This window comes from Drosophila miranda, chromosome XL (assembly GCF_003369915.1).
Source record: "Drosophila miranda strain MSH22 chromosome XL, D.miranda_PacBio2.1, whole genome shotgun sequence".
NCBI lineage: Eukaryota > Metazoa > Arthropoda > Insecta > Diptera > Drosophilidae > Drosophila > Drosophila miranda.
The window spans coordinates 4,003,426-4,024,211 of NC_046673.1; the positions used below are offsets into that span (position 1 = coordinate 4,003,426).

At 46.6% G+C, this 20,786-nt stretch overlaps 1 protein-coding gene across 1 annotated transcript; it reads right to left on the reverse strand.

Moving 5' to 3' along the window:
- Positions 1 to 4,422: 4,422 nt before the first annotated feature.
- On the reverse strand, positions 4,423 to 19,512 carry LOC108163310 (protein singed). Its single transcript, XM_017298533.2, has 6 exons — positions 18,893 to 19,512; positions 8,363 to 8,650; positions 6,503 to 6,923; positions 5,842 to 6,411; positions 5,498 to 5,746; positions 4,423 to 5,424 (listed from the first exon to the last, which is right to left on the reverse strand). The coding sequence occupies exons 2-6, from the start codon at positions 8,601 to 8,603 to the stop codon at positions 5,331 to 5,333; spliced, it is 1,575 nt and encodes a 524-aa protein (XP_017154022.1). The 5' UTR covers positions 8,604 to 8,650; positions 18,893 to 19,512; the 3' UTR covers positions 4,423 to 5,330.
- Between the last annotated feature and the right edge of the window lie 1,274 nt (positions 19,513 to 20,786).

Here is a 20,786-nt window from a genome sequence, read left to right on the forward strand (position 1 = left end):
TCCGAGTACATTTTTGTTGGAGTATATTTTCTAATTAAGTGAAAATTGTGTGAACTTTTTTGTGGGAGTCGCCTCAGATGGCAATTTTGCAAATTAGGCCATCCACATGCCCAGCCACTCATTACCGCTAACGAGCACCGTTTGGTAGGGGTCCATCCACTTGTTGGGTGCCCGGACCAGATCCCTGGCCCCTGCCTCCTGGCCCCTGGCCCCTGCCCCCTGGCCCCTATTCCCTTGCAGCTGCCCCAAGTATTCCCGTCCGCACACATTTTGTTAAACAATAAAAATGCAAAAGGAAATTGAAAGCCTCGAGATGGCTTGGCGGCGGACCCGTGCGGAGTGCCTTGCAGTGGAGTGCCGGGAGATGCAGTGAAGCAATGGAGCCATAAAGTTTCTGACTTTCGCAAACCGTTTGGCGATGCTGTTGGCAAGTTTGTTGCAAAATGAGCAGCAACAAGGGGGGGAAAATCTTCACAGAAAAAGGAGAGTTGTGGGCGGAGGACTCGGATCCGGTCCCGGACCCGGACCCGACTCGTGGCCATTCGTTTCATCACAACCATTTCGCAACGACGTTCCATTCGCTTCTTTTTAATGGCCGCCCAAGCCAAGTCTGCGCCTATCCGTATATGGGCAGGGGGCTTGGACCTGGACCTGTGCCTGTGCCTGGGTCCTTTTGTTGCTTAATTGGCGGCCGGCCGAGAGGGCCGGTCTGCACTGGCACAAATTGCCGGGCGAGTTGTGGGTCCATTGGCGAGCGCTTGCTGTACATTTTCGCGCCATGTTGTGCAGCAGCCCACGTCCGTGTGCCATTTGCATTCCGGCATTGTCCTGGGCCAAGTCGTTTGGGCCAGAGCAAAATGACAGAGAGGAAGATATGGAAATGGGTTTGGGTTTGGGTTTGGACGTAGGCGTTGCCGTTGCCGTGAGCGTGGTCGTCTGTTGGAGTCGCCCTACGTGTGTGCCATATAACTTGGCCGGCGTCATTGTCATCGTCGTTTTCCATTGTGCACCGAGTGCTATACGTAATCACAACAGCAATAACAATGCCGCACAGTGGGCTAAAAGGCCATTCAACCGAGTCACATTTACAAGCCATCGAGTTTTATTTATGGGGGTGCTCCATGAATTCTATGCATATACATACGTACATTCATATGTACATGTGTGTGTGTGCACATGTGCAAGCTGCTATGTGGCGAGGATGGCGCCAGCAGTGATCGGTGCTGCCGGATCTTCCTTTTTGCACAAGTCTGGCTTCCTTTAAAATCAATGCGAAAAACAGAGACAGCCTTATGGGAAAAGAATGTAGTGAGAAGGAGGGAGACACATACATACATATATGCTTCAGCTTGGCTTTCCAGTTGATCTGGGAGCGCAGAAATGATCGATTATCAGATCACCCTTTACCGGCTGATTGTGTGTGTTGGAAAACATAATTTTGTCATAAAGAGTGCTTAAGAACCGAAAATTTTGAACAAGTTGTTGTAAAATTATGGACAAAGCATATATTAAACTAAATCAATGAACATAGAGACCTCTTATTGCCAGCGATCAGTCCAATAGGAGGGTTACGTAGGATACGAATAGGGTCCTAGCGGTGCCAAATAGTTGCGCTATTTTTTTAGCACAGCTGCGTTTATTGGGAATATTTTATCATTTTGCGCTTTCTGCCCCTGCTTGCGTATTAGAAAGCGTTAACTGTAATTAAACATAGATAAGAGATTTTCGTGGAACCCCTTCGGCCGTACAGATCTGGGAACTAATAGATCTAGGGGACGAAAGACAGAAAACTTAAAGAAATTCGGACCTTTTCATTTTGAACTCAAAAATATAATTGAAAATAACAGCCTCGAAGGTGATCCGTTTACAATTCATGTTTCAGGACGTAAATGATGGTATTCCCGAGAGAGATCTAGTTTTGCTTTTGATTTCGGGGATCAGCTTTTTTCTGTTTCCAGCCTCCAAAAATACACATGTATTTGCTAAGGTAGATACTCTTCAGATAATTGATGCCTACATTTATGGTACCATATCAGATGACTTTAATATAAAGGTCTCAATTGCTGTTTAGTGGGTTTTTAGCAAGCGACTCATCCAGTCAGGAATACCAGGATGGGTGCCACTGTTCAGCGGAATCGAGAATGGAAATGACGGCAACAAAACAATGTGGCAAATGTGCAATGATGTTGTTGGTGGCGATGGCGATGCTACCATGGCAGTGGCCGTGTGGTCTCGTCAGGCAATGTGGCAGGGATGGCAGGACTTCAGGTCCCTGGTCGTGTACCGAGTCCGGGCGGCCATTGCAGTTATGTCACATGGCTGACTTAATTCATTCATTTAGACGACGCTGACAATTGTAGGTGTCCGGGTCCGGGTACAAGTCCGCGCCCTTTGTCATTTTGTTTTTGTCAACGAGGATGACGATGCGACGACGTCGCAGTGCAGCAATGGCACGGCAGCAGTGTGCTGAGCCAGTGGAGGGCCATTATGGCACCGACATTGTCAATGACTGGCGAATTATTATTGCCTGACAGGGGCAGTTGGACGCCAACGAAGGACTCGCCTGGCCTCGCGTCACATCACCTCACCTCCCCACACCTCCCATGCCACGTCAATCTGTCCCCACATCACTGGGGATCCCGTGTGTGTCCGTGGTTGAGCTGGGCATGTGCGCTCCGCTCCATCTTGTTGTGACAGTTGGCACGGCACCATTTCTGTGTAACGTGGCAGCTGAAGTTGTCGCATGAGGAGGTGGCATGAAGAAGCCAATCATTTGCCAGCTAGTCAATCGGGCGCTAGCAGCTCCTGGGCTTATTCCATTATAATGCATCGTAATGCTAGTTGAGGCACTGAGTGGACTGCAATTGGAATTGGGATATGAACTGTGTATACCAATATCCTATACATATGTCCTATATACTCGTTAGTTACTTGTTCAGTTTTCCAAACAATTCAAGTAAATAGAAAAAGCTGACTTTAATGCTTGCGATATTGATAACTTCTATACGGATAGAGTATATCGGTCAGACCGAGTCAGAACCAGGAAATGTGATGTAGAAAAATATGCTCTTAAAGTCTAGTACTCAGACACGATACATTTCGAATTAAGGCAGAATTTTTAATATATTATTGTGATTCATTTATTTGGCGATAAAACTCTTAGCCCCATATCTTTTCCGCAATTATGGATTTATCCGTTCATCGTCCTCCTCCAGCGGTACATTCCTGCTTGCCTTCATTGTTGCTTCCAAAAAGAGTTTGAATTTTTAACAGCACTAATTTGAAACCAAACGCAAAGCAGTGTAACCGTAGTGCATATCCGCCTGGTCACACTCCGCAACCAGCAATATATGACAGTATCGCATAGAAAATTGACTCTTTTGTGGCTGCTGGGCCTAGAGCCGAGTGAACCACCATTTTGCATTTCATGATGGTATTTAAAAATGTCTAAAATATTGGCCTATAAACATTGCTTATATTATTAAATATATATAATTAGAACTGGCAGATATCGATACCCCTGTGCATAATCGATATACTGTACATCGATATTAACATACTTGAAAGCGAAAGGCGGGCGTGCATTTGAATCAAACGCCTCGACATTGAGGATTTACCATTTTAATGAAGACGATACAGAATGTACAGCCCCGTGATTGATATTTGATTTCTGTTGAATGCACACGCCCATTAATATAATTAAATGAATAAAATAAAAACTTCCATTTCGATTATTAGAGTGACCGCAATCTCTATCAGTTGAGCGCCAAAATACAAAATAACATTCAAAGCTTTAAAAACCCTGTTTATCACGCACAATAATGTAGTTAAATGTAAACTCTTCCAGAAAAAATTAAATTTTAAGACATTTATTTAGAGCCTAGCATAATCAGTATAATTGGTATTAGTAATGACTAAATATTATCATTTATTATTGACTTCTCTAGGCGATCAGTCAATTGCGAAATTGGAACTACCGAATTTCTTATACATATGTATTTAGTCTTTAATCTCCATCAGAGTAAAAGTCAAACTATAGAAAGTGAAGCTTGCACTGGACCTCCTCCACAGGCTGTGGAGCACCTGTGCTTCCCAATGTTACCAATGTCAGTCCTCGACCCAGCAAAATTTCTGTCAGATCATGTATGTACATATATATGTATATGTATATATTTTCATTTTAAGATTTAGCAATTAAATTGGGATTAGTTTTCCATTTCAGATACGTTTTAGAGTGTGCAAAGAAATGAAAATAAAAAAATAAAATTAAAAAAAAAAATTACTAAATTATTGGCTCAAACAAATAGCAAAAGACTAATACAATATAGGGGAATACACTAAATGTATGGATAGATGGATATATGTATGTATATATGGTGGATATGATGACGATGCCTTTGCCAGAGAAATTGGAGTTGTATATTTTTATTTTTATTTTTTTTATTCGTTTCTTCTTTTATTACAGATTAATTTTTGATGGATTGCTTAGTGACTACAAATTTTGTTTTGCATAATAAAATTGCTTGCTTGAGAGTGTTTGTGTGGGTGTGGTTTGGTTGTGTATATAGGGTATACATAGGTATAGGTATAGGTATGGGTGTAGGTGTAAGTGTAGGGGGGCTACTGCTCATATCAATATGTATATATAAATATATAAATAAATTTATAGGAATATGTGTTGATTTATTTTTTAACTTCCTTTCTCTCCCGCTTTCTGTCTTGATTTTCTTTTCTCTTATCTTCGGGGCTTCGTTCCCTTTATCTCATTTTCTCCCATTTCGATTTTAATTTAAGCTTGACGAATCAAATATAAATATATATATGTGTGTATATATACATATATATATGTAGGTGTATATATGATGTGCTTGCGTAGCCTTTATGTAATTGTCTTTTGACCTTTTGTGAGTTTCAAGTTTCGTTTGCTTAGTGGCTGATATTTCTGATAGAACGGAAGGACTCGCGACCAAAGTTTTGTTTTCTTCTTTGTATTTTTTTGTTTACGCTAAAAATTTGTTATTGCTGTTTTTCTTGCTTGTGTATAAAACGTAAAAAAAGCTAAATAGATTGTTTAAAAAAAATCCCTCTCTATATATATACGTAGATCTTTAAATTTATATATATATGTATATATAAGTGTTCTTCCTTCTCCTCCACCCTCGTTCTCATGTTTTCCTCCTCCTTTAGCAATCTTTATTGGGATCCATTTCTTGTGCGAATTGTCAGCTTCAGTTTGGACTCTCGTTCGGCACATGGGATTGGAAATGTGATACTGATGATGCGCGCCCCGAATGGAGCACGCCCTGTCGCCCTCTCTACCTCTCGATCGCTTAAAACTCCCACTGGGTGGCCGAGTCGGTGCCGTCGTCGAGCAACTTGAACGCGCCGTTCTTGGTGGCGCCCAAATACTTGCCCTGCTGCGACCTAGAGAGAAAATAGAGAGAACTGCCATTAGAAATCACCAGCAGGATGACGAGGTGAGGAGACTGCAGCAAACCTTATACAGATCCTGGTCGGCTCGCGCAACTCCAAGAAGAAGCCATCGCTTGGCGCCTCAGCATCCACAGAGATGCTCTCGCCCTCGATGCGCCAGTATTTGCCGCTGTGCGCCTTCAGGTGGACGAGCCCCTTCTGGGCCCGCTCCACCAGGATGGTCTCGTAGGTGGCCTTATTGCACTCGAGCTTTAGGTTGCCGGGCGTGCGATAGCCGACGAATCCCTGCTCGCACTTCAGCACCAGGATGGGCCTGCAAAACAAGCACAGATCAGATCACCATTGATGGAAATTATTCATCCATCTATCCATCCATCTGTGAGGAGGGATCCAATGGCAAATGCTCACCGATTGATCAAGTAAAAGTAGAACTTGGCTATCTCCTCAATGGACTCGGAGGTGGCGAACAGATGGCCCGAACGCTTGGTGGCCAAAAACTTGCCGTTATTGGCCCGGAACGAGAGCGAGCCATCGCCGTGCCAAATCAGCTCGAACAGGGCATCGGCGCAGCGTCGATTCCCGGTGGCCTGGATGCCGCCGCCGGCGGAGAGGCACCAGTACCGATCCTGTGTCGTGCGCAGGGCCCAGCGATGCGCCGACCAATCGTACTCCAGCTGGAATGTCTCGTTCTCGCCCACCTCATCCTGGTTGGCCGTCACATCGACGCCCTGCTTAACGCTCACGTAGCGCAAATTGAGGCCCGCAATGAACGAGGCCTGGGGCAGCGAGTCCTCCAGCGAGAAGAGCTCGTCGCGCGTCACCGTCGAGGAGCGAGACTTCAGCACAGCCTTAGAGCCGATGGGCGACAAGTACTGGCCCTGGCGGTCGCGCAGAGCCAAATGTCCGCCGTGATATTCGGCACTGAACAGGCAGTCATCGTTGCACACCACCTGCAGCTTTCCATTGGCATTCAGATATCTGCGGTAGGAGATTGAGAAGATGGAAGATTTGATTGATTATTGATTACCAGCTCAGGACGGGATTCCATTGCTATGACAGTGCCACTCACTTATTGTTGCACGTGTGGAGGGCATAGCGCCCGCCCTCATCGGCCCGGAACTCCAGAGTAAAGAGCGTATCCTCGCCCCAGGGTATATTGGCATCCACATGGATCTCGTCCTGCGACTCGGACAGGTGCGCGAACCGCTTGCGTCCGATCGATCGCAGATTGACCTGCGGCCGTGCAGCCAAATGCACCGTCCAGAACTCACTGGCCCCGGGCGTCTTGGCCGTGCAGACGAGTTTGTCGGGCGTGCCGCCCAGAAAGTAGCCGCGCGACTCGTTCTTCAGCGCCCAACGGCCGCTGCCGTCCTCGCTGATGCTGATCTGGAAACGGCTACCCGCGTCTCGCTCCTCGCTCTCGCACAGAACGTTGCCAAACTGATCGACCGATAGGTACTTGTTCAGATGAGATCGTAAGTAGATAATACCTGCCGATGGAATACCAACACAAAGGAGCATCGATTATTATAATAAATAAACAATTAACAGTAACATGTGTACGAGTATATAGAATATATTGGAAAGCACAGATAAGAGTTTTAAAGACATCAAACTCTTTTTTCCAATATCTTTAATCGGAGAGGGTGTCTGTCTGTCTATCGTTAGTTTTTTCATTTAACTTTCACAATCTTTCAGCATCTACTCGTATTCTAGCTGGAATCAGGTGCAGGTGCAGGTGCATTGGGGCTTCCACCATGAAGGTCGTATAATCTGCAGAGGATGGGGCAATTCTGGGGGGCCATTTTGGCCATATCGATGGCATATCGATTTGTCTCGCTTTCCAAGCGTACATTCATTTTGAATGTTATTATCTATTGAGCCATTTACCCGATCCCCAATCCCCAAACACGGCAAGGAACGATTTTCAATTTGGATGATAGCTATTTTAATGGATGGCAGCTCGAATGAATGCCAGCTGACTTATGGCTCCAACATTATAGAAAATCTGTATTAATTGCCACGACCAGTGGCAACGACCACTTCGGCAGCAGCAGCAGCATCATCAGCTTCAGCAAACGAAAAAAAACCAGTTGCAATCCCGGCTTTAATTGTAATTGCTGTCCACAATCGCAGTCGCAGGCTAAGGCCAAAGCCAAAGCCAGAGCCAAATGCAATTCCAAATCCAATTTCCAGAGCTCTCTTCTGCCTGCAACTTGATAAATGATGCCAAATTCGTGAGGCGCTTTGTTTTCTTCTGCAGCACGTCAGATTAGTGCAGCAACTGGAATTATTTCTCCATGTCCAATGTCCAATCTCCAGTGTCCAATGTCCAATGTCGAATGTCCATGAGTGTGCGGTGTGGTGCGGCCCCCAAAATGATTTATGTTTTATGCACTCGGAATAATAATATTTATACACGGAGCCGAATTCGAAATACCCTCTGCAGAGCTGGAGAGTTCGTGCTTGTGGCATTCTAGCTGCAACCTTTATCCGGTGCCAGGCAGGCAGCAGGGAGCATATCCCGGTAGTAGCCAATCCCATGAGCTGAATCTGCAGGCTATAAAAATACCACAAAAAGAGACGCCACTAACTGTGGCAAGATGCCAGTCATTACGGCGAGCAACTGATTTCTAGTTTGGAAGCTAATGAGGGGAGCAGCAGCTACTAGCTGTGGCAGGAGGCAAATTGTAGCCACTTTGCTACTGCCAACCAAAAGCAAAAGCACAAGCAATGCGGACAAAATGGTGAAAGAACAATCACTCCTGCAGCGGTCCGAATTAGATGACATATCTCGTCCGGGAGATAAGCGACGCGTGCTATGAGCCGATTGTCATCGATAAGGCTATAATCGATAAGGCAATTATCGATAAGGATCGATAAGGATCGCATGCGATCGGCCAGTTGTTGTCGATCGGCTGTTACTCACTTTCACCGGTGTTGGAGGGTTCGAGGGTCCACAGCTGCTTCTTCTTCAGACTGGCTCCGTTCGCGTTCAACTTGAAGCCAAAGGTCTCCGCAGTCATGTACTTGTGCTGGCCATTGATCAGCCCGATTGTCCACCAGCCCTTCTGTTGGTTCTGTGAAATGATGTCCCCGTTGCTCTGGCCCAGCTCGCAGACCTGCCCCTGGACCAGGCCCTGGCCGTTCATGGTGCTTATGGGAGCCATGTTTAGGCCGTCGTCCTCTCTTCTTCGGACGAGCTGATTCTTGGTGCCTGCAACGAGAGCGGGAGAAAGGGGAAAACATTGATTATGATATGCTTAATTGTGTAAAACTATCCTCCCCCTTCCTTTCCACTTGATTGATGATCATTTTGCCACAAAGGGGAGGAGTGGGCTGGAGGGAGAGAGAGAGAGAGAGAGAGAGAGAGAGAGAGAGAGAGAGAGAGAGAGAGAGAGAATGAGAGAGACGGGCTTGGCTCCACCGTAAGTAGTGTGCGTGCAAGATTTATGTGTTGTCTCGACTGGCTGTCAGGGGCTCTGTCTGCCATTTCCATGTGTGCCCCATGCATGCCAAATGGGAGGAGGCGACGACGACTCCAACGACTCCCTGCCTTCCTGTCTGCCTATCTGCCTGCATGCAAGCGGCCTGCCTGCGCCTGCCATTCATTTCAATGTCGATCCATGCTCCAGTCCAACAGGAAATGCAGATAACATTTGCATTACATGGCGACACATGTCGCTGATCCGCTTCAGCACCTCCGTCTCCTTCTTTTCGTTCTGTTGCTTCAACTTCTGCTTTTCGAGCTTCATTAAATTCAAATTTAAATTCAATTTCAATCAGCTGTCTATCGATAACTGCATGTGTGTATCGGACATTAATAATCGGCAAGAGAGAGACACACCTGTACATAGGAGATGACACTGGATCGTAAATGTCAAGTGCCTGAGTGTAGGACGAAAGGAGATGGCACCAGATGATCGGGTAGTGTCGAGTCTCACAGGAGTGAGGCATCAGATAATCATCGAGAGGAGTGTGTGTTTGTGTGTGTGTGGCTAAAGGAGATGGCACGAGATGATTGCAGAGGTGCAGCAGCAACAACTCATTAGCGTGACGCGGCAGCGGCAGCAATGGCAGCAGCACGCGTGCCTGCTAATCAGAGCTTATGAATCGCCACAGCGGATGAGTCAGCAGCCACAGCAGCGATAAAGCCACAAAAAGTAACGCTAAACATAAATTAAGAACAGAACAAACTAACAACAGCAGAAAATACTACTACCATAAAAGATGGCGGCCCAGGCAGGCGTAGGCAATAAATAAAATAAAAGGAGAGGAAAGAAAGGGAAGAGAAAAGGCATAACGAGGTGTGTTTTGTGTGTGTGTTTGTTTATGTGGGCGGACGGACTTGTTGGATTTTGCATTCTAATTTCTCAAAAAGGGAGAGATAAAAAGCGTGACTGGCAACGACGACAGCGACAGTGACTCCACCACTGCCGTTTCCATTTCTAGGCGTTGGCTCCTGGAAAAAAAAAATAAAAAAAAACAAGAAAAAATGGGACGGAATGGACATCCCACGGGGCGTTGGCCCCCACACGGCAAATCACAGATGCCAGATTAACATCAAAAACGAAAATGTGCGCGAAAACGAAAATGAAAACGAAACAAAATGATTGTCGCATTACGAGTGTCTTTTGCTCGATGTCTCTGGTTCCCCCCGCTGTTCGCTGCTGCGTCAGCTTTAACCCATCGATGAGCAGGTGCATGGGTCAGTACCCTCCCCCAACCCCTTGCCACCCCTTTCCGACAACGTTTCATAATTCGTTTTCGTGTTAAATGCGATTTCAAACATATTCGCTGGAAAATTAATTGTTGGACACTTAAGAAACGATTTCCACACAAATCACAATTAATTATGCATGCAACCCCCCCTGGGAGGGGAGCTGTCAGCTGTCAACAGAATCAGTTAGACCCGAGACTCCAGACGTCCTCAAGCAATTAGGAGAGACACTCAAATAGAGAGACAGCGAGAGAGAATGAACGAAAGAAGGAAAGGCAAAACAAACAGTTAGCCCAGGCACCGTTGCACCAGCAGCAGAGGCAGCAGAAGCATCAGCGCCAATTACTGCAAATGGTCTGGCAGGCAGGTCTCTTAGCTCAAGCGGAACAAATGCAAGCAGTCCGTTCCCCATCTACTGTCCACTGCTTGGTCAAGAAGCTGTTACTCTGCCGCTGCCGCTGCTGCTGCGTCTTCATATTCTTCCTCTGCTGCGCTGCTCTGCTCGCAAATCAATTAAATTACACTATCAATATCAGAGTCGCACACACACACACATAAGTATGATCATATATGTGTGTATGTCGTATGTATGTTTATCTCTATCTCTCCCTCTCTCTCTCTCTCCGCCTTTTTTGTGGTGGCATTATTAAAACGCAATCTAATTAAATGAAATTGCACACGCACACACCACTACAGCTGCGAGACTTCGACTACGAGTACATGTGCGTGAGATTGAGATTGTGCTTGTGTGTGTATGGTGTGTGTGTGTGGTGTGTGCTTTTAGCAAATTACGAAAATGTAAAATATGATGGAAGCGCTTTATCGCATCCAGCGCACCTTTCACCAAATGCGCCGTTGCCTCCACATACCCTCCTCCCCTCTTTCTCCACTCTCCACTCAACACCACTCCACTGGCGGCCGGCACACAACCTGATTTTATTTTGCGTGTGTTTCGCTCTCATGCGTGCGCCACTGCCACTGACGCGGCGGCTGGCTTCTAGTGGCTTGTTAATGATAACGGTACCCACTGATAAACGCAGTCGCACTCGGAACAATGCGACCACAGATCTCCAAGCTGTAAGCCTCCAGCTGCAGCTGCTGCAGCACAACTTCTTGAGCTTTCGATTCGATTTATGTATTCTGCTGCTCCCACAGCTGAAAGTAGTACGAGTGTACACTATTCGAACCTCTTGAGCACAATACATGTGTAGAAACACTTGGCGGCAACACATGTACGTATGCATGTGTATTTAATAGAACACTCGTAGAGTGGGTGCCGCCAAACTGGTGGATTAAAGGAGAGCTTTTTAAGCTCCTTTCCTCCCTGAAAATGTTATTGGAAGAATGGAAGACTGAAAGTTGGGCTTCTTTTTTTTGGCCATTTCTCTTTATGCGACGCTGATGTTGCAGCGTTTGTACAAAGATATTCTTTTTCTGATATTTCATCAGCAACCAATGTGGAGGATTCAGGCACAAATATGTTGCAACATACGGTATATTTTACTGTAATGCAGCAAATGGAGCAGCACACACACACAAGCCACAGCGTTCTAAAAATACACACACACTAGTGCACAATGGTCTAACAAGACATTAGTAGGCCTCCTGCCGATCTCTCTCTCTCTCTCTCTCTCTCTCGCTCTACCTCTGCCTCTGGTCCAGACTTGAAGCTTCAGCGAGCGAGCCCCTCTGACAGCAGAATAGAAAAATTTCTACAGAGTCCACAGTCCAGAGTCCACACAGTCCACAGCACCTGCTGTATTTCTGCTCCCTGCTTGCTACTGCAACATTTTGATACCCTTGAGGGGAGAGAACCGTTTGAACACCTTATCGAAAAAGGCAGTAGACAAACCCGATATAACGGGCGCATCGAGTGCAGGAAGAAAAGATTCAGGAAAATTCGTATTCATGAATTTTGAATATTGGAACCCGGTTTGGTATCCGCAAGGGTATCCAAAGTTCGGCCGGCATGGCCTTTGCCGTCGTTTCTTTCTCGTTTTCTCCTGCTGCGCGTTCTGCCGCCGCCAGCGAACGGACGCACGCGCGCACGCGCTCTCAAGCGTTGCATTGTGTGCATCGTGTTGGAGATTTTTTTATGGATGTCAAGAATGCGGCGCAACAGACTGATGATGATGGAGAGATGCCAGAGAGCTGGAGATACTTGAGATGTGCAATTGTGAAATGTGAAATGCAAAGAGCATTTTTCCCCCGTCCTAGCACAACCTCTCCATTCCACCTCCCTTGGAGCATCGAGGCCTTGCCTCAAGCTCGTTATTTATAAAACATTTTGCGGTCGCAAAAATGAAAACAAAAGAAAACAACTTTCTTTGCGGTTTTACATACGAATTTACATCGTGCTGTGGGGGGCGAAGGGGCGTTGTACTAAAAACAAAACAAAGGGAGGGAGGTTCTTTTAAAGAGTACGGGAGCACGAGCAGTCCATTTTGCTTTACAGGATCTGGCATGTCTCTTTGAATGGCAGCAGAAATGAAGCAGATCCTCCAAACTGTCGGAAGTAGCTGGGGTGCTGTGTCCAGAATAAAAGCGCCCCCTGGAATGCGCCACAAAACACAATGGAGTCGAGAAGAGGCCATGGCGGTACTGCTTGGCTACAACTGATCTGTTTCTATGACAATTGCCAGTTCAGATAATTACAGACAGATGTAACTGCGGCAAATCGTCATGTATACCACAATGAAGCCGTAAAAGAGCAGCAGCAGCAGCAGCAGTAAATAGCCACAGAAACCGCACAGCTCGATTAACATTAAAATGAACTGCTTTGCTGTGGCTCTAACTGGCGATCGTTTGTCATCCAGTGGGGCGGGAGTCACCTTTCGAATTGTTTTATAATTACCCCATCGCTGGCATCGCCAGCGGAGAGCTTTTCTTTTGCATTTTAGAAAGCGCCAAAACAAGTGCAGTAATCAATTATTACGCGACCAATTTCCAGGCTTCCAGGGGCCCGCTGGCCTGACCATGGCGAAACGAAACGAGACGAAACGCGACAAATAGAAGAGAGGCAGACAAAGACCCGAAGGCGACTTTAAAAGTAAAAGTTCGAGCGAGACAAAAGACACACACAGGGAGATAAGATGATGGGAAAACTAGCGATGTGCGCCCGTTCGCAGCAGCCGCTCAGTCGCTCAGCGCCGCCCAAACCCCAAGTGCTTTTCGTTTTGCCATCTCAAGATCGGTAGGGCGACTACTGCTTGCTGCTTTGGTTTGGTGGCTTGCAAGTTTGCCAAAATATAACCGTTAGAACAGCGCTGGCTGCCTGCTGTTCGAAAGCATTTTTTTTTTTTGTCATGTAAATCAGTTTTGAAGCGAGAAATGATGATGGAGTTTGGAGCTGGAGCTGAAGATGGGTACCATGCTGGTAGCTTGGGAGCATGGGCAAACGGAATCCCCAAAATTTTACGATGTAGGCGCGATCGATCGCCGAACCTAACCGAACCCCCCCCCCCCCCCCCCCCCCCCCCCGTGCAATTTACAGTTAAGCAACGGCCAAAGCAATCAAAAAATCAAAATCAATAATGAAATGAAATGATTTCAAATAGAGAAATCAATGAAAGCCACGAAAAAACGAAACGAAACGAAAAAAAAGATGAAGATGAAGATGAAGAGACAGAGACAGAGACAAAACGGTTTCGGGTTTTTCTTTCCAATCGGGGATTATGGAGAGGCGGGCGGGCGCGCGGGCGAATGGGTGGGCTGGGATAGTCTACAATTAAGTTGAAGTTTGGTTTATTGAACGCACCAGCAGCACTCTATAGCGATGATCCGATCCATACAATAACCATCTGCGTACCGGTAGACACAAATGTATCCCAAGCACTGAAAAAACAGTTAACGGTCTTCGATCGCTCGCTGTTGTTGTGGCAACACTGAAATTACCGCTGCTCGGAGCAGTGTGCTCTGCTCTTGGCCAAAGCTGGTAAAATGATTTATGCGCCAATTATATGGACGCCGACAGCAAGCGGCAGCGGCAGCGGCAGCGGCAGATAGCGCGGGAAAGTCAAATGGGGGGAAAATGGTAACCAGCCACACGGTCGAGGAGACTCGTGTACATCCCCTCTGGCCCCCACCCCGCCTCGAATGGCATGCACATTAATAATTTGTTCGCATTTTCAATACATAATAACAATGCGCATAAATATTGTGAGTGGAGTGGACTCCGCATCGAAGTCAAAGCAAATTGCATAGCAGCGCCGCCGCATAGATTTCTGAAAAATGCCCACAGGCGGGCGCGCTCTGGAAACACGAAAGACCTATGTAGGAGAATGGCTTCCCAGCCACTCCTTCCAGATTGAATGGATTCGATATGAGCCAAATTCGAGTTCGAATTCGAAATGAGTTCAGAATAACAGTACGAGAGGCTCCCCGTAAATCATTCGACATTCAATTTCATTCAGAGAACAACAGACAGTCAGACAGTCAGACATCTCAGAGATCAAACATGGACTGAGCTCTGGTTCCTCTGCCCCTGTACCTCTTGCCATATTCCAGGGGAATCGCACATAATAACCATTCTCAAGAAATTCGTTCCAGAATGGAGAGAAAAAGAGGAAGGAAGAGCAGCAGAGCCATCGAATCGATTCAGTATTGGGAAAATTGGGGCTCATTTTCTACAGACAAAAACAGAGAAATTTTTCACTTAAATCTAAAAATGTGCATCTGCCAGAAGAATGATTCGAGAGTGGAAAATAATATTTGAAATATATTATATGTATATTTCCACAAACTTAATATATTTTATATGAATTTTATTTCGAGTAAATATGGATAAATATTTAATACATTCCCGCTGTTTGTATCCAAGAACCGAATATTTAATTTAAATATGGGACTGTTTTCTGTTCACGAGTGTCATGCCCATTTTTCTGAGAAGAAGAAGGACAGAAGAGTTCTCCCCATTCCAGTCGTGTGCTCGAGGTTTCGATTTCGATCCCCATTTCTCTCATTTTCTCACTGAATGTTGGGGGTTACTCTCCGGCGGAATGTAGTGTGTAGGCTGTCCGACGCCTGGGAGGGTACGGCGGAAAGTTGACGGTAGCGGCGGCGCCCAAGACGATGACCGGCCCAGGCCTGTATTTTATGGCGTTTATGTCTCACTTGACAACCAGCTGGACCAGTTGAATACCAGTGGAGGTGGAGGTGGAGGTGGAGTTGGAGGTGGAGGTGGAGGTGCACTCCTGTCTCGAGGAGTCTCACTTCACCCAAAAGCATCTTTGGCATCTGGTTGCGGTTTGGCTGCTCTGCCTGTGCCTGCAACAAGTTTATCAACCGAAACCACCACTTGTGTATGTGTGTGTGTGTGTGTGAGTGTGGCATGCGCCGCCTGCCTTCAAAATGAGTTTGCAGCGACACCCTCCGCACCTCCTTCCACTGATCTCCGCCTCCTCCTCCAACGACAAAGGCCACTTAAAGCGCGCCCCGCGATATCTTCGGAAAAAGAGTTTTCCTGCTGCTTCTTCAACATTTTGTTTGTGATAATTTCAGTTTCAGTTTATTTCCATATACTTTATGGGTTGGCGGCGGCATTTTTATCGGTGGTCGAACGGAAACATTGACGATGATATGCTCTGAAAGAGCATTGAACCCATCAGCGAGGCCCAATCACAGCTCCAGTTGCAGTCCCAGATGCCCCAATCCTCAGATGAGAGCATATCAATTGTTTGCATTTCGAAATCGACAAAGGAGGCGCCCCCGACAATCTGTACCCCCGTCCCGTATCCGCAACTCATTTGCATTGATAATGTCAAGAGGAGAAGCGGCGAAGAAGTCGTGGAGTCGAAGAGCCATAAGTGTTTTGGTTGGCAGGAAACGCAGCAACAGCAACAGCAGCAGCAGCAGGCATGAATCATGAGGCAGCAAGTGAGGCCAGGGCTGGGCAGGGCAGGACAGGACAGGACAGGACAGAACAGGGCGTTGAAAGCGAAACCCAGTCAACAAGAAAAAGGAGCAACGTCTGGGCGCCCGTGACTCAGCCACAGATGGGAGGAGGAGGAGAAACTCGAGGAGAAAAGAGCGATAGGACAACACTTGCAATCGAACAAAGAAATGTGTGTGCATCATAGAAATGTGCACTGCTTTGTTGGATAAATATAAATACAAAATCTGAAAGGAATACATTTTCATAGGCGGGATATAAATAGTTTGCCTTGATAAACGGCATTCCATATATTGTACATACATTCCAAACGCGGTGCAAGGACAGGAGCCAGCAGCGGCAGATGCAACTGATGACAGATACTATATACATGGATATATACGCGCACATATGTGGGCAGACGTAGGGGAAGGGCCGGATGAAGACGGGGGTGTAGTGCCACCATATGATGCCGTATCCGACAGCACTGCACTTTCCGAAAAATGACAACCAAAGAAAGTGCTGTATACATTCGATTCGAGCGAAATACATATACTACACAAACGTACATAGAAATCGAAAGACTCGAAACTCCTTCGGAGACATTTGAGGGTGTCTTTCGCCACACTTAAAAACTAAATGAAATCCAATTTAAAATCTTTAAAATATTGAAAGCACAGATCACGGTTTCCACTTTGCTTATTTCCCCATTTCAGAACCGTCTTACTTTTCTCTCAGTGTACTTGTCTTGAGCAGACGCCGTCACAGCAAACAATGGCTTCAGCAGCAGGCAGCAGGCAGCAGCGAAATTTGCGCATAGTTTGGGTTGGAGGGCGGGTTGCATGGAAGCGAGCGAAGGTGGTGACGAGATGGAGATGGTGGAGGGTGCGTGGAGACGGAGGTGGACGGACAGGGACGGCTACGGGAGCGGGGGGTTTCATTTGACAGTGTACCTGATTTCCGGCGATGCTCAACGGAAGCATTCGATTGCCCCAGACCCCAACACCACCCCACCCCACCCCCTGCCACATAAGACGAATCACCGAGACCCAAAATAAAAAGAACCGAGACAGAGACAGAGACAAACACGGAAAGAGGTAGATAAAGAGACGTGACTCAGTTTCTATATATGGCTGCATATTGCATATATGTACATATGCGTGTGTGTGTTTGTGTGTGTGTGTATATAGTGTGTATTCGTATCTCTCCCTCTTTTTATATGCATTCCGCTCCTGGCATACTAATTGATGCCGCCGCCTGTGTCCGGCGTAAAATGCAAAATCCTCATTGAAAATTATTGATTTACCCATTCGATGGGGTGTGGTAGGGCAGGGCAGGACAGAAGAATGGGCAATGAAGCAGAAACTCCAAACGCACACAAAACAAAAGGAAAACACCAGGCCAGGCCAGGCCTGCCACACACCGGCTCGAAGGCGGAGGAGAGATGACAGACATATGTATGTACATATGTATATACTCCTGTGTGTGCGTTTGTATTTTCAGACAGATTTAATTGAATTTTCCCATTGGCAAATTTCGTATAATGCTACTCATATTTTCCCTAATTTTGTACCTCTGGAGTGATTGTTGTTTGGGTAAACACAATAGTCAAAAGCGGACTCTTATCAGCAAAAATACAACACTGCTTTTTTGGGGGGAGCAGGCGGCACCATCAAACCAAATTTGTTCTTTCTACTCAGCATTTACGCGTCCCAGAGTCTCGTTTCCCCCTGTGCGGCGTCTCTCGACTTGAATGACATTTTCGGATTGCAATTCTTTCGATTTGGCCCACTGTGCAGAGGCAGCGGTAAAATGCCGGGGCGTCGGCGACGACGTTGGCGTCGCTGTCGCAGTCACAGTCGCAGTCGGGGGACGACTCGCTCTGTTCTGTCTAATAAAGCACACGCCCTGCGCGCATCCAGGGACCGATTGACAGGAATAGCGGATACATACACACACACACAGGGCCGAATTTCGTGTGCGTAGAACAAAGAAAGGAAAACAGGAGAAAACATAAACAAGAGCAACAGCAACAACAACAGCCGCTTCGAAAGAAAGAAACTTAAGAAGAAAATAACAGTTAAAGAGAGAGGGAGAGAGAGACAGCGAGAAGAGAAGAGACGGAGGAGCAGACATAGATTAAGACAACCGTGGGTCGCGGGCCAGAAGCAAGCTAGTGGCAAGGTGACTGCGTGTTTATGTCTGTTTATAGTTGAAACTTGAATGATTGAAACTAGTCGAGAGAGCGAAAGAGAGCCCAGAGAGCGCGCAAGGAGAGCTTGGGGAGAAAGAGACAGAAAGAGATAGAGATAGAGAGGGAGCCAAAAGGCATTGAATGCCAATGTCAAGGCAATTAGCCAGCCAAAAGCCGGTTGGAAAAATCAGCAACAGTGAGGAGGCAGTGGCAAAGCCGCCACAAGACAATGCCACAGCAGCAGCAGCAGCGGCAGCGGCAGCACTAGCACCAACCGCATTCGAAGCGAAGCAAGGTGGAGCTTGCCTCTGGGGGAGCCACTAAAGCGTACAAGCGGAGAGCAGAAGGAGGGAGTTTGTAAACCGTAAAGCGAAGCAGGCGCAAAAAGAGGCGCAGAGAAGCAAACCGACAACTGCCATAGATTTTATGACTTGCAAGAGGCGCAGAGCAGAGCAGATCAGATCAGGGCAAAGCAGTCCAAGACACACTGCTTACTGCTTACACCTGGAAATGGAGCAGTCTCGGCGGCGAAGCCTCTGTCTAATTTACACAAGATGTCGACAGGGTGGAGCGGTGTGTTGGGGGGGGTTAGGTGGGGAGACACGACTGAGAGAGCGAGAGAGTAGTTTTGGCCATCTTTGGGCATGGCCCGCTGCTGGAAAGGAATTCCACTTACTTTCTTTGTGGCTCCTGGCTGATGATCTGATGACTTTGATTCCGTCTTAATTACCGACTTGTTACCGATTCGCTTGATTCGATTATCCTTAGGAGAAAGAACCGGCGCCGCGCGACCTTTTCTATTTTTTGCACTCTCTTTGTCGTTTCTCTTTTTTGGCTGCTTTTTGCCGGTCCGCTTGCCAGTGTGTGTGTGTGCGTCTTTTCGTGCGTTCCTGCGTTTTTGTCTGTCTGTCCACACCCTTCTTCTTAATATTCACTTCCAGTCAGTTGTCTGCACGGATTCGTGAGTTCACACTCGCACGATACAAAAAATCAAGAAAAAAAAACGTAAACAAATCACAGGCAGCGATTATTTATTAATTTGCTTTTTCTTCGCAGTGACAGAATTGTCGATGCTGCGTATGGAAGTGTCTGCGCGTTTGTGTGCGTGTGTGTGTTTATGTGTAGTGATGTTGGTGGTATGGCAGAAGGATTTTTCACGATTTCAAATTGGCTGAGAGAGAGAGACGCATGCGCGCAACACAATGGAAGCTCCGTATTGGAAAAGAACCGCTCACGACTTGCACTGAACTTGGAATGAAACCCGTTGCGAGCCAGTCCACGCTATTTGTAGTCGCCCACCAGTGCTGGCAGTGCTGCGGTTTCCCGCCAGATTACGCTCTCTTTTTTAAAAACTCGATGGGTTGGAAATAGCCAATTAATGTATGAAATGTTATATATTTCGTTTGCTTGATTTGCAAAGTATCATATTGCAACTTGTATCACATGTTTAATTCCACTAGACTCGACATGAACCTCAATAAAAACCGAATGTGAAAAGCTTGCAGTTCGAGCAGTGCAGAATTGTAAATCTGGCAGATTTCAACAGCCCCAGCAATGCGCATCCCAGGGTCGAGAGAGAGGAACGAAACAGAACAGAAAGAGAGCAGCTTGAACCTTAACATAATACTGTTAAGGAACAGTGCGAAGCGACTGTTAACTTTCGCGCGAGATTTGAAGTCGTAACGGTGCATGGACAAAGGAAATGTGCATAACTTAAGTGCATTGCTTTTATATTTTATATTTAATTGCCGGCCGTATCGGGACTTAGAAGGGGGTGGCCGGATAGCTGGCTGGCCACCCAAACGACGCGTCTTTGTCGCCACGCAGCTTGGTTTACAGCTAATGCAACGACTGAGGCGAGGCATGCCTCTGGTCCTGCATGCTCTGATAACTCTTGGATGCACTTGGCATTAGCGTCGCTGCTGCTTTTTATTGGATGTTGCACGTTATTTTCGGACCTCAACCTCTCAACCATCTGAGCGGAATGGTCTGGTGGTCCATCGTCTCGGATTTCACCGTCACTGCGATTGGGAAGGGAGGTGTACCAAATCCTTAAATCAACACACATTAATATTTATAAGGCGCGCAGATTCGTCTTCGTCTATGTTTTCTATCGGGCGGATAGTGGGGGAAGCTGCATTGTTATTTTACAGTTGTTAATCACTGAATATTACCGCCGGCTTGCCTTTTTTTCAGCTACTCTTCACGGCTCCTTGGCTCTGTGCAATTTTAAGCAAAGTTAATTACGCGCCACAGATTAATGTTCGCCGGCATACCATTCGGCGCGCTGGCGATTTTCAAAATAATAACAGATGGCGCCCACTGTGAACGAGCGCTGTGTCACCAGACTGTTATTGCAGTGCATGTGCATGAGACATTCAAATACCTAACAGCCGATGCCAAAGAATATCGAAAGAACTTTCCATAGGCCGCTATCGATACGAAGCAGTGTTGTATGTGACAAATTATAATAAAATTGAGGTTTGTCAGAGAACATTCAAATTTCAAAATATATTTAAGGGCTGCCCTAAATCAGGATACCCTTAAGTAGCAGTCAGATCCATTTTTTG

Bases quoted from the DNA above. Each gene is read 5' to 3' on its own strand.
- LOC108163310 (XM_017298533.2), bottom strand. From the start codon at position 8,603: ATGGCTCCCATAAGCACCATGAACGGCCAGGGCCTGGTCCAGGGGCAG. The intron at 6,924-8,362 runs GTGAGTAACAGC...TTCCATCGGCAG, and splicing joins ACCCTCCAACACCGGTGAAA to GTATTATCTACTTACGATCT. The intron at 5,425-5,497 runs GTTTGCTGCAGT...TTTTCTCTCTAG, and splicing joins CCGACCAGGATCTGTATAAG to GTCGCAGCAGGGCAAGTATT.